This window comes from Chaetura pelagica, unplaced genomic scaffold, assembly GCF_000747805.2.
Source record: "Chaetura pelagica isolate M959 unplaced genomic scaffold, ChaPel_1.0 scaffold585, whole genome shotgun sequence".
In the NCBI taxonomy this organism is placed as follows: Eukaryota; Metazoa; Chordata; class Aves; order Apodiformes; family Apodidae; genus Chaetura; species Chaetura pelagica.
Window position 1 is genome coordinate 321,739 of NW_009953404.1, and position 12,414 is coordinate 334,152.

The window sequence follows — 12,414 nt, forward strand, 5'->3', positions numbered from 1 at the left end:
TGCTGAAGCAAAAATTATTCAGCTTCAGGTGATGGTTTCACATACAGATAACAGCCTAAATGTACATTTGGGCAACCACTCAATGGAGATGTCATTGGCTCTCTAGGAACTAGACTGACCAACACTGTCACCAGTGAATGTAGGACAAGTGGCACTATACCTTAAGGAAACTCAGTTGAGAAGATAAACAAGAAAATGTTGCATAAGATGACATGACAGTCAATATATAAGCTAAGATGAATGATATGGCTTCTGCAGGTGAAGCATAATTAAGTTGTGAACATGGATGACTTTGCTTCTCAGGTTTTCTTATGAATGTCATACAAAAGGTTGCATTCTTCAGGAATATCACAACAGATGCTTCTGTATCCCCTCTGCTGGGGGGATCTTTAAGGATAACCTGACCACACCTTCTCTCAAATAATACAAGAGAAAAATTATGTTATTTTTCTTCAACACCAAATAGGAGCGTAGAACTGTTGAAGAACAGTAAGAAGTGGCCAACCTTTCTCACTTAATAGTTACGTTTTCTATCAGTCTTCTAAAGCATTGCAGAATACACACATGTCTTCATCAGAAAATTAGGGTACAATCTAGGAAAGGCTTTGCACAAACAAATAAAAATACTGCATTATTCTTTTTAACAAGAAACTAGACTGTGCATCCAGGACTACATAGGGAAATAACTGGGCTTAATAACCAAAGAAAAAATATCTCAATGCAACATAATGGTACAATAAAAAACAACATTGCTGTAACTACTACCAAGTACCTACTAAGCACTTCTTGTTCAGAGTTCAACATATAAAAAACTATTTCATTATGTCTTGAGAGGCATCACAGCAGCTATTATTGGCTCTTACAGTAAAAGAACATAATTTTCAAAAATATCATAGAACATTTATCTGAACTATGGATTATGTGGCTAATAGAGTATATAATTTTAATATTTCTCCCTTAGACACTGTCACTTACACAAAGAAACCGGCAGGATTCTCTTATTAAAATATCATATTCCTTTATGACTGGATATTAACAAAATGCAACCTCAGAAAGACTCTAATAATACTATATTTTAACTAGACATTATTAAATATTTACAAAGTTGTAACATTCTGTAGAGATACAATTATAATAAAAAATTACAGGCATCATTAGACTTTCCACCTGTACCCAGAAAACAATTGAGAAGTCAAACACTGAAGGCAGGTTGTTCTGTCATTACAGCAGGGATTGGAAGCCAGAATCTTTGAATTTTATTCCTAATTTTCATCACTGACTTATTTTTGATTGTGTAGCACCACGCTGGCTGCACTTAACTTTTATAGTCCTCATTATCTGCTTGTTTATAAGCGGAAAATAATCATTCCTCTTCTCAAGGGTGCTGACAGTCTTCCTAATTGCAATACATTTTGAGATCATCAAAAGAAACATCACAAGTGGAAAGCATAATGGTTATTTTATAAAAGCATTTATTAATCATCAAGATTTGGTTGTAACTTACTTAATTCCCAGTCCATCCTTATTTCTGAAGATAAGGGGAACTCTGAGAGCTTCTCTTTGCACATACTCAAAAGTAAAATCTGTTTGAATAATGAATAAAAAAAAAAAATCCAACATCAATTACAATGGCATTAGCACCTCACATGGCATTTTCTCAAAACACTCCCCATTTCCCTTTTCTCACCAAGGGACACCACTATCACTTAAAGAAAAATATAAAGAGAGTGCATATTTTAGGTCCAAACCGGAAACCAAATGACAGACAATGCTCTCCCAGCGGCTCTCTATTTTTCCTGTTCACTGATGCACATAAAATAGAATCCAGTCAGAGTTTGTCAATTAAGGTCTGGGTTGAAACACCCAGGCTGTAATGAAATACCAAATTAACAGTTAGAAAATAATCCTAACTCGATCACTGCAAATCAGCCTAGTATTTTTGGGGCAAATGTGTAGTTTAAAATGCATTTTTAAGTTAATACATTTTAAACTATGCATATCTAAGAAGAAAAGCATGGTTTTTTGTCAGCATTATCTGAGTATAGCAGAAAGTCCTGGTTCTGTGAACACATTATTTTTATGTGAGGGTTACTGTTACTTTCAACTGAGTACTTTTCTTGTTTGCTTTTATTAATCAGAAATGTAACTGCAGGAGCTGATAGACAGAAATCTTTTACAGCTCCTGGCACTTATGGTTGAAAAAGAATAGCTTTTGTGTGGGAGTCACAGTCTAACACACGAGCAACTTGAAAATTAAACATAATTTTGTTATGTTAACACTGACCATTATCTCCTCATTGCTTCACTCTAGGGATTACACAGAACTGGCCTTTCCTGGGGATTTCTTTATGCAAAGGCCTGACACAATAGCAGTGATTTGGGGATTAGAGAGAAAGTTAGAAGGCAGCATTTTGAGTGAGCTGTGCCTACAAAACCCCACACTGCATTTGGAGCCTTCTGCCACAGGGAGAAGAGAAATTCCTGCAGTGGCCACAGAATGTTTCTATGGTTCTGCTATTCCCCCTTCCTTACAGGAAAAAATTACTTTTATACAACATCCATATGCTACCTTAAACTGGAAACACCGTTGGACTTCTCAGCACTACCGAACACACTACATGCTGCCAAACACACTCTGCACTGTGTTTCATTGAGGTACACACGAACGGTTTAACTCCTGCAAGATTCAGCCAGCAAGTTACACCCTTCCTGGAAGAGTACGAGAAACTCAAAGACTCCAGCTTCTAGCAATGATGTGTCTCTGCTATAAAAACCCATACTGAAAGAAACAGGGGAAAGGGAGGCTAAGCTCCCATGCCTGCAGATGCATTGCCCTCTGTTTTCATCACTATTTCCTTGCTGTATTCAGTTAGCAATTATGACAAGTAGGGATGTAATATTCCTACTTAAAGTTACCCAATCAGAGCACAGTAATTACCCACTTACAAAAACACTAAAATTATAGCAACTTTATTCCTACTAGTCTCAAAATAAGTGGAATGAATATTCCAGTTAATGAAGGTTACCAAATAAATATTTCTGTACTAGAATCTTCATTTCTCATAGGCATTCCCATTAAAACTGTTCTGGGTTTAGGTAAGCAAATAAATAAGCCACAGGTGTTTTTTTTCAAAACACTCTCATCCAAGACAGAAAGTCAACAAACACCAAGAATAATGTTGGTGGGAGAATCAGAGGCAGATATACAGCCTAGGAGACTATTGAACAAGGAGCTGTGACAAACTGCACTAAAGGCAGAATGACACCATTGCCTTGCAGCACCTTGAGGAAAACCTTCAAAACGCATTCCTAGCAAAAAAAAAATATCAAAGAAGAGTTATCATTAAAAACAAGGCAATAGGAAAGAAAAATAAATATTTCACTCAACCAATTCCATGTGTTCATATAGACTGGCCTTTTTTTTTCTTACTAACCACTGTTATTGTTTTGCCTAGATTCAATTCAACTCTTGGACTTAAAGAAAAAATAAACCAATAGTAAAAATAGGAGCAAGCAAGAAGGACCCTTTCTTCCTAATGCCCCAACAAAGCATTTAAATCCCTTGTGGGGTCGAACAAAGCAGACACAGACCACAACAAAATAACAAAAGACACTCATTTATTTGCAAGTTCCCTAGAAAGGAGAAAACAACCAAAAGATTTTTGAGCTGCTGAGCTAGGGAAGCTGTGAATTGTATTATCCTTAGCATGTAGCAATGGCAACCACTGGAGTATTTGGAAGATGAGGGCAGAATGCAATCATTTTCTGGAAAATTAATTAACATTTTCCAGCTAAAAAATAGGTGTTTGTGTCTTGTTTGGAGGAAGAGGGGTCAGGGTTGAGCTTATCTCCTAAACAAATACCTTCCTAAATAAGATAGGTATTTAATTTCTCCACCACATTAACTTTTCTAAAAGGAGCTTAAAATGCTCATGCAAAACTAAGCCTATGGGAGAAAAGGAAATTTTCTAAACTAGATTAGTGGCTCCATAGTTATAGCCATTTCAGGAGGATTATAGCCAAAACTACTCCTTCCTGAGAAAGTCGGCTTAGACCCGGAGTCCTCAATGAGGCCGGGTTTTGGTGACAGCCATCTGGGATTCAGGATCCCTTCCAACAATGCTCCAGTAAATAAAGGTGACTCGCAACCTCCCCCCGGCCTGGCCCGTTTGATTCCTGGGCAAACCTCTCCCATTTCCTTTCCAGCCAGGCAACCCTGCTGCAGAGCTGGGCTGTCTGGCTTTGCTTACTGCTCCGTAATTTAAGTCACCTAAGCAAACCGAGGAACTTCGGGGAGGGGAGCGCTGTAATTTAATATATGATAGAAACACAAAGAATTTATTGACTTTCAAGTCTCCGACCCTGCCGAAGAGGCTCATCAACTGCATCCCTTTGCAAAACGGGGTCCTGGGTTCAACAGGGAGCGGAGGGGGAGCAGGAATCACCTCCGGCTAAGTGGGGGCTGGGCTTTTTTGCCTCTCCTTTGCCAGGACCTAATTCCCGACCATCCCGCTGGTGCGGCGGGGTCAGGGCAGCGGGGCACGCTGGAGGCGGGGGGAGCGCCAGGCGCTGCCATTTCTCCCCACGCCGCCCCCCGAGCCTCGTGTCGGGGGGAAAAAACCACCAGTTCCCCCTCCTCCGGGCTCCCCCTTCTGCTCGTCACCGGATCCCCGGGCAGGGGGGACGCGGGCGCGAAATACGAACCGAGCGCGGAGCTACACGTGGAGGCTCCGGCAGCGGAGCCGGGCCGGGCCCCCCCCCCGGTCGGTTACCTTTCCCGTCCATGGCATGCACGAAATCCCCGTGATACATTTTACTCTTTAATTTCTCTTCCAAATTGAAACTCCTGATGCTGACAATTTCCTCCACGTCCGAGAGGTCCTCGTTCTCATCGTACCGCCTTCTGCCAATAGAGCGCTAGAAAACAAACAAAACAAAAACCCACATTGTCCGGGAAAAAAAAAAAAAAAAAAAGTAAGAAAAATAATCGGGGTCGGTAGGTGGAGGAAAGGACATGGATCGTGCAGGACGATTTGATAAAACAGATTCTGGGGGAAACAACTTAAGATGGCAAGACACAAAGTGAACAAAACCTGACCCCAAAGAAGCTACAACACAGCTGCATGCACAACCTTTTCCATCCCGCGTACACGGAACTGGACGGGAATAACAGGTGTTTGGCTGCAGGAAAACTAAAACTCGGGCTGCGGTGCCGAGGCGGGCGCTTAAAGGCGAGCAGGAGGCTGGCGGAACTCGCCGAAAATTCCCAAGCTACAGCACCGATGTGTGTTGCAATCCCGTAAAAACACCGTGAACGGCGGCCAATGCTCGTTAGCAACCGGATCATTTTTATTATTATTATTATTACTACACGTGAACACGAGATAATTCCCGATATCCTCATTCTAACACAAGTCGTAATATTTTTGCCTTTTCCTACACTGGAGCAGCTGTGAAAATTTGTCCAAATTGACATTATGGATGGGTGAGACAAATAACTTTAAATCTCTGTGTAGATACATTTGTTTGGGCTTAAAATACATTTACTTTGGCTGAGTTTAAATAATTTCCAAAATGAATGGGAGCAAAGTGAATCAGGAGAATTTGAGTTCTGAATAAGAATAAAAATTTAAAAAAATAAAAATAAGAAAAAAATAAGTGTAACAATGAGAGTATAAGAATATCCATATAGTGGTTTAAACAAATATTTAAATTCATCTGTTTAATTGATAAAGATTAACTTTTCAGAGTGCTTCAGTGTAGCCTAAGACAAAAGTACAAGTGTCTTACACGCTCTGGTGTTCACCAATGCACTGTGGAGGTCTTCCATCAAAGCAATGCTTTAGGCTGCTTATCCACACAATATCTATGTCTGCTTTATGTTCTGTGCCAAGATCCATTTTGGTTGCTCTGGCTCCTAATTAAGTTGCCATAGCTTCATGAGGTTTACTGAAGCTTCATAGCTAGATCTGGTAAATGGAGAGTCACAAAGTAAATGGAGAAGACACAAAGTGTGTTGGTAATACAGCTTTATTCACCATTGCTCAGATCCTACAAGATAACACCCTCTTAACCTTGTGCTCATAACCATAGACACTCTGACTTGCAAGGGTTCTCCGACCCTGAAATCAAGCTCCTTGGTCTGGCAACAGACATATAAATAAATAATAAAAAAATTATATATATCTATTATCGTCCCACCCTCTCCTTCCCCTCGGTTAAATTCCACCCCCTTCCCCAGTCTCTAAGCTCCTCTCTTGCAAACTAAGCCGCTCCGCTGCCTACGTCTTACATGCATTTCTCCCTTTGCAAATAATTAAGCAAAATCAATTAAAAGGCACAAATAGGAAATAGGCAGAAGCCAGCTACACACCAATCTTCTTCCAGAGTCTTTCTCTGCCTCCATTTTTTTTGAGAGTTTCATCACTTAATTGTCAACAGTTCCTGTCCTGCATTTTTGGCCCAAATGGGGAGGAGGAAAAACAAAAGCCATCCAGGTCTCTGTAAAGTTTTGCAATTTTGCACCAGCACTTTTTTTTTTAGCTGGCTTTGAATTTTTCCTATCAGAATGTTTAATGGTTTTCACCTTTAGTGTACTAGTGCACATTTTTTTAATAGATCAGATTAAACTCTATTGCTTTGTATTATAGCCAAGAAGGAACCCTTCCTATATTAACAGAAAAGTAATTATAATGCAAACCAATGAACAGGCTAATTTATACACAATATTTTTCAGTCTACTTTGTCCATTATGTGTAACAGCCTCAACAGTGTGTGATGTTCAAATCACGTATGCTTAATGAAGAGGCCAGAAATAGCAACAAATGAGGTGAAATAGTGAATATGCTTGCTCTTTATGGCTTTTGTTGCTGCCTTAACATATGTAGGTCAATTATTGTGTGCTCAGTTTCCCTGCCCTGGGCTTCGCGGTGTTCCTTTATCCCCCGCCCCGCCAGCAGCTCCGCACGGCAGCCCCGCCGGAGGCGGACGGGGCGTGAAGCGCTCCAGGATCTGCACCGAAATTTGCCTTGTGAGAACAGGTTCTAAGACCTATCATGTATTATTCGGTGTTAAATAAAGCAAAATTGCCTTTGCAATACACGTGTACAACAGGTAGTTAGAAGATTCATGTCTGAGTGTGTTTAGAAGCCGTTCTAGATGCGGCGCTTGGGGATGTGCTGGGCTTGGGAGGGTAGGGAGTTAAGGGTTGGACTCGATCTTGAAGGTCTTTTCCAACCTAAGTGACTGTGAAATCGCATGAAAAAGTAGGTAAAAAGGAGCTGCTGATATAAAAAAATCTTTAAAAAAAATAGGGAAAAATCCTCTTCGGTGACACTGTGGGTTCCTGAGACTGTCCGAGGGTCTCACTTCCACAATACCAGTTCACATCTACTCTTAATTGCCACAGCAGGGTCAGTGCAGGGTTTGAACAGCCTCCTCTGCAGTTGCATCCTTCACCTCCCTTCCACAGCCCCCTGAGAAAGGGAACATCAAAGAGTATCTCAACCCAGGGGCTGGGGCTGGTGGCTCTGACAGTGCTCCTCTGGTTTGCTTTTTGCAATTTTTTTTGAGATGGATGTTGAGAATAAATGTTTCCACCTTCAACACAGTGCTTGTTCATGGTTGTCTCTCCTGGGCCAGCAAAAATGAGGAGTGCTCTGATCTAACCAGTACAAATGCCAGAAGCAAATTTCAAACTGTCTTTCTATGGCTTTACTTCTCAAACCAATTAAACTGAGACTGCAACTATTCCTGACTGCCCCTACCAGCAGAAACATTCATACAGCATCCAGTTCCCCTCTGTATACCTAACCAGTCCCATTCCAGGTACTACATGAAACATGAAATATTATGCAAAAGATCAAGCACATTAAAATATAAGTTTTTGGGCCCCACCAATCACCTCATCAGAAAAGATCTATATTTTAATAAACTATGATGTGGGTAAAGACAGGGATGGAGAGAATTCTAACTTGGGATTTTAAGGCAGTGAGCTTGTCCTTCTGCATCTGCCACTAACTGCAGACTTGAAAAATCATGTCATCTTTCTCTAACATCTCCCTGCTTACAGATGATTGAACTGTATTATCATATAGAAGCACTCTATAGGTTATATATTGAAGTGTGGATTCCAGATGTCTGTTACAGCAAGTGCATTATTAGTCCACAATCATGAGAAGATGTATGGATATGTTGACCTTTCAGCCAAGATTACTCAATCTTAAAATTAAATGCATGTGTACATCTGTAGGATTGAGGCCACAGTACAAGATAATGGATGTTACTAGAGAATCATCTGACAAAAAACACATAATCCATCCTTTCCACAGAAGTCCACCAAAAAAGACAGAACAGAGACATAAAAGAAAATGAACTCATTTTTCTAAATCTTTGGGGGTTTTGGACTTGACTTTAACAATCTGAGACTCTTGGTGTATCAAGCAAACCCACCAAGAACTGTATTAATCACATACACCTGGAAACACCAGAGCATATTATTGAAGTACAGAATGAAGTATATTTCAGAAACATGACATTTTAATCTATCGATCTCTAAAAATAGAAAGCATGTTTTCTGCCTTGTTTTAAGACAGAAATTATTCCTATTTAGCTACAATTCATTTTACCGTTGCAATAATATTGTAGCCTATGTATTAGTAACAATAACTGTGTCTCACACTTAACTGAAAAAAAGAAAGGGAGAGTGGTGGGATGTGGATGATGAGAATATCCCCATCTGCATTAAGTAAGATAAGAACATTCAGATGCAATATTAAACCTGTGTGCTTCAGGTTCAGTGCTGGCAGATGATGTTAGGGCTTGTTTACCCTCCACACAGGTCATGGAGCAGGTTTCCAGCAGTGCCTGGAGCTGGGCCCTGTCAGGCAGTGCCTGGTGCAGGACAGCCCAGAGATGCCACAAGGCTGGTTTTCCTCACAGTGAAAAATAATGAGGAAAACCACTTCAGGTATCAGTACTGGGAAAAGGGAGTGGTGATTACTGAGAAAGGCGTAGTCTGAACTGAATTTCCCATTGGACAGAATGGAGTGAAATAATCTTAAAGCATCTTTTAAAATACTTTGTCTTCTATATGACCTAACACTCTATACGTTACCTTGGGTTAAGATGGAAGACTAGATGATTAACTATTTCACTGTTTTCTGAAGGAAGTTAAAAATTACACAGTTTTTTTTATACATGACAGATCAAAATACTTCCTCTGCAGAAGTTCCACCAACTCAACTTTAAGCTCTACTTTAGATGATATTTGTAGAGATGCTTGCCTTACACTCCTCACTGCTTGGAACTGCTGACAAACCTTTATTTGCCTTCAGCAACTGCTACTTTTAATGTGTTGGTTTTATTGCAAATCTACCAGAATTTCCATTTTGTGGTAACCTGATTTGCTTTTGGTACAATAACAGGAACAAATGGACATGATGATTTGCATGTGAAGCTGAAAATATGTTTTAAGAGGAGCTGCTATGCAGCGGGTAGCACCTCTGCATGCTCACATGTACTGTATCACATTAATCATACAGTGCTCAGCAAACCTCTTCTTACTCAGTCCTCCTACAGAAATGACAAGTACATTTTTGGAAGGAAAAAAATAATTGAGTATCCTTGTGACAGTGTACAGATTCCTCAGGGCTTTCTGGAAAGAAACTTGGACTTCTGCCACCTGCTCCAATTGTGTTCATGCATAAATGATCTAGAGAATGGGTTGACATTACTTCTAATTAGAGGTAATAACAGCCTGCTGCTGAAAGAGCCAGTTCCCTTTCTCTTCCATGTATGTCCCTCATTTCTCCTGCCAGGTCCCTTTCTCTTCCAGGTCCCTTTCTTTTCCAGGTTTAGTCTTCATGCAGCCACAGGGTAAGTTAGTTCAGTGACCTGATCCAGCAGAAAACTTACCCATTAAGGAAAAAAAAATTCATGTTTTCACTAGGTCAGTTCACTGAAGCTCTGTAGCCATTTGATGGGTGTCTACAGGATGGAGAGGAGAGTGGGGTGAGATGAAGGAAGAGTGCAGGACTACACCCTTTTGGTGGCCTCCCGCAATTGCACTGATCAGAGGTAACATCAAACCACAGCTTTGAACTCCATGATTTTAGAACTCCCTGAAGCATTTCTAAGAGTTAATTAAGCACGACTGACTTTTTGTTTCAGCTAGCTGAAGAGTGGCAGTACAGAGCTGTGTAATAATGAGTAATTAGAGTTGGAAATAAAATAAATTATCCTGTACCTGAGAATGGAGCTGTAAAATGGAACATAAAGGGGTGCACTGCTACAGTCCTGGTTTTGTTGAAAAGAAGGCTTGATCCCTAATGTATGTTTTCCTATTTAACAAGCCAATTTATAATTTCTAATAGGAAAATAAATAATTATTATTTTAAAGCTACAGCCTTGGGACTTGGAAGCTTAAAATTGCACATAGGTTTGGAAAAGTGGATGGGATGAGGTGAGATTTATTTACTGATTCAACAGGTCCTTTTCCATACTGTTTCCTTGAATTAAATATGAACTCAACAATACATCCATGTCCAATACTGTTGTTTTTTTTCAGAGCCCTTTCTGATAAACAGGAATAGGAGTGATGGACAGAAAGATAGAGAAACAGTGAGTCCATTTTAATACCATTATTTAGAAAGGCCTTCTCAGCTGTATGTCTCTTGAAAGTTATTTTTTTTGTTGGTGTTGGTTTTTTGTAGAGAAATCTGATTTTAGGGAACAGATCAAGAGCTGGGCATTATTTGTGCAGTAGTACTCATCCACGATGTTACAGTTCAACCATAGTTTTGCACAGAAAGGAGAAGAAATAGTGAACAACCAATCTTGGTTACGTACACCTACATAAATAGTGTTCATAACTTATAAACAGCAATGCAAAAAATGTTAAAATGTATGATTCTACAGAAAGTAGATGACAGAAGCTTTAATGTTTGCTCAAGAGGTGGAGGGAATTTTACATAGCTGCTTTTTGACTGTTGCCATTTCTCCCAAGTAAAATGTGGTAATGAAATCACAGCGTGGTTGTTACTCATTGCTTTGCAATGTGGTGATCAGACTTAGCCTAAGGCATTGGTGGGAGCCAGATAATGCTGATTGTGGTGATGAGGTCTTCAAGGGTTTGGTTTGGGTTTTTTTTAAGAATCAAAGCACACTTAACAAAGAGTGGTATGTTATGATGCTAACTTATGCTGGACTTTCACTCAAATGGATCCTATACAGTAGTACTGACACCGATAAAATAAAAGCTGGAGGCAAATACTCCATGGAGTAATTTATACAACAGCAAAGGCTTTTGTGGAAAGACTGTAAATCAAACGCGTACTTCTACAGAGGTGTTTGAATACCCCTGTAGATAAAAATCTAACCAAAAGTTGTTTGTTACAAGATGACTGTTTATTTCCTGAGAAGAGGATAAGATCAAATCTACAAGGTAAGGAATCCAAAGAATGCCATGTAAATGAAAAGCACTAAGTGACCTATGTTGGTGTAGATTGTCATCACCTTTACTGTGCATACATAAATTAACGACTTTGCAAATGAGAGAAGGGTGTGAAGAACAAAGCAGAAACGTTAAAGACAATGTGCTGCATTTTTCCTACTTGTAAATAAGGTGGAAAACGTAAACGCAGTAACAAATCCCCAATGCTTTTGATCTCTAATGCAACTAGCACTGCAGTGATTCATCTGTGAGCATCCATGAGCCTGTAAATAGCAACAAGTATCCTTGTCTAGTATTTCTCCTGTTAATATCCTGATTTTCTTACTAGACATTACTTCCACACACCATATTTCTCCAAACTCACAAGCCTGACGTGGCACAAGCACTATATTAAGGCTCACCTTTTCAGAAATCATCTTCATAACTGTGCCTTGTATTTCCTATGGAGTTCTGTTCTATGCCTCATTTTTCCCCTCTGTAAAACACAGAAAAAAAAATGTTTAAATGGTTTGCATGAACGCAGTAATAAAAAAAAAAATCTTACAACACTGGCACAACTATCTGTTGAAATGCTCTGTTCGATCTGCTTCATTGACTGCTTACTGGTTAAAAACGAGTTTATCAGGAGCTCCGGGCATGCAAAGTTGTGAAAACCGTGACGAATGATGAGGTGTATCAATGTCAACTGGAAGCGAGGGTGGGTGCTCAGACCGGTTTAGATCCATAAAACAGATGTAGATGGAATGTTCAAGCGGTTAAAGAAGGGATGCTATTGAGAGAAGTAGCCGATAAATGGCTTTGTGGCTGTTTTTTTGAGGGAAGGCAGCGGGGACGGAGCAAGGGGACACCCCTTCCTCTACTGCCCTGAGCGGAGGGGCACCCACCGCCGGGCAGGGCTGTATAAAACTGACTGAAAAACCGCAGATTCCCGTCAAATACGCTCCAACCTGAGGCCGCTCACC

At 40.1% G+C, this 12,414-nt stretch overlaps 1 protein-coding gene across 1 annotated transcript in view; it reads right to left on the minus strand.

Moving 5' to 3' along the window:
* Positions 1–6,406, minus strand: part of KDM2B (lysine (K)-specific demethylase 2B) — a 112,113-nt gene extending 105,707 nt beyond the window's left edge. Inside the window, exons 1-3 of the mRNA XM_009998406.1 lie at positions 6,374–6,406; positions 4,773–4,917; positions 1,505–1,583 (exon numbers count right to left, since the gene is read on the minus strand). Of these exons, the coding sequence (XP_009996708.1) occupies positions 1,505–1,583; positions 4,773–4,917; positions 6,374–6,406 (257 nt within the window). The remainder of the gene's footprint in view (positions 1–1,504; positions 1,584–4,772; positions 4,918–6,373) is intronic.
* Between the last annotated feature and the right edge of the window lie 6,008 nt (positions 6,407–12,414).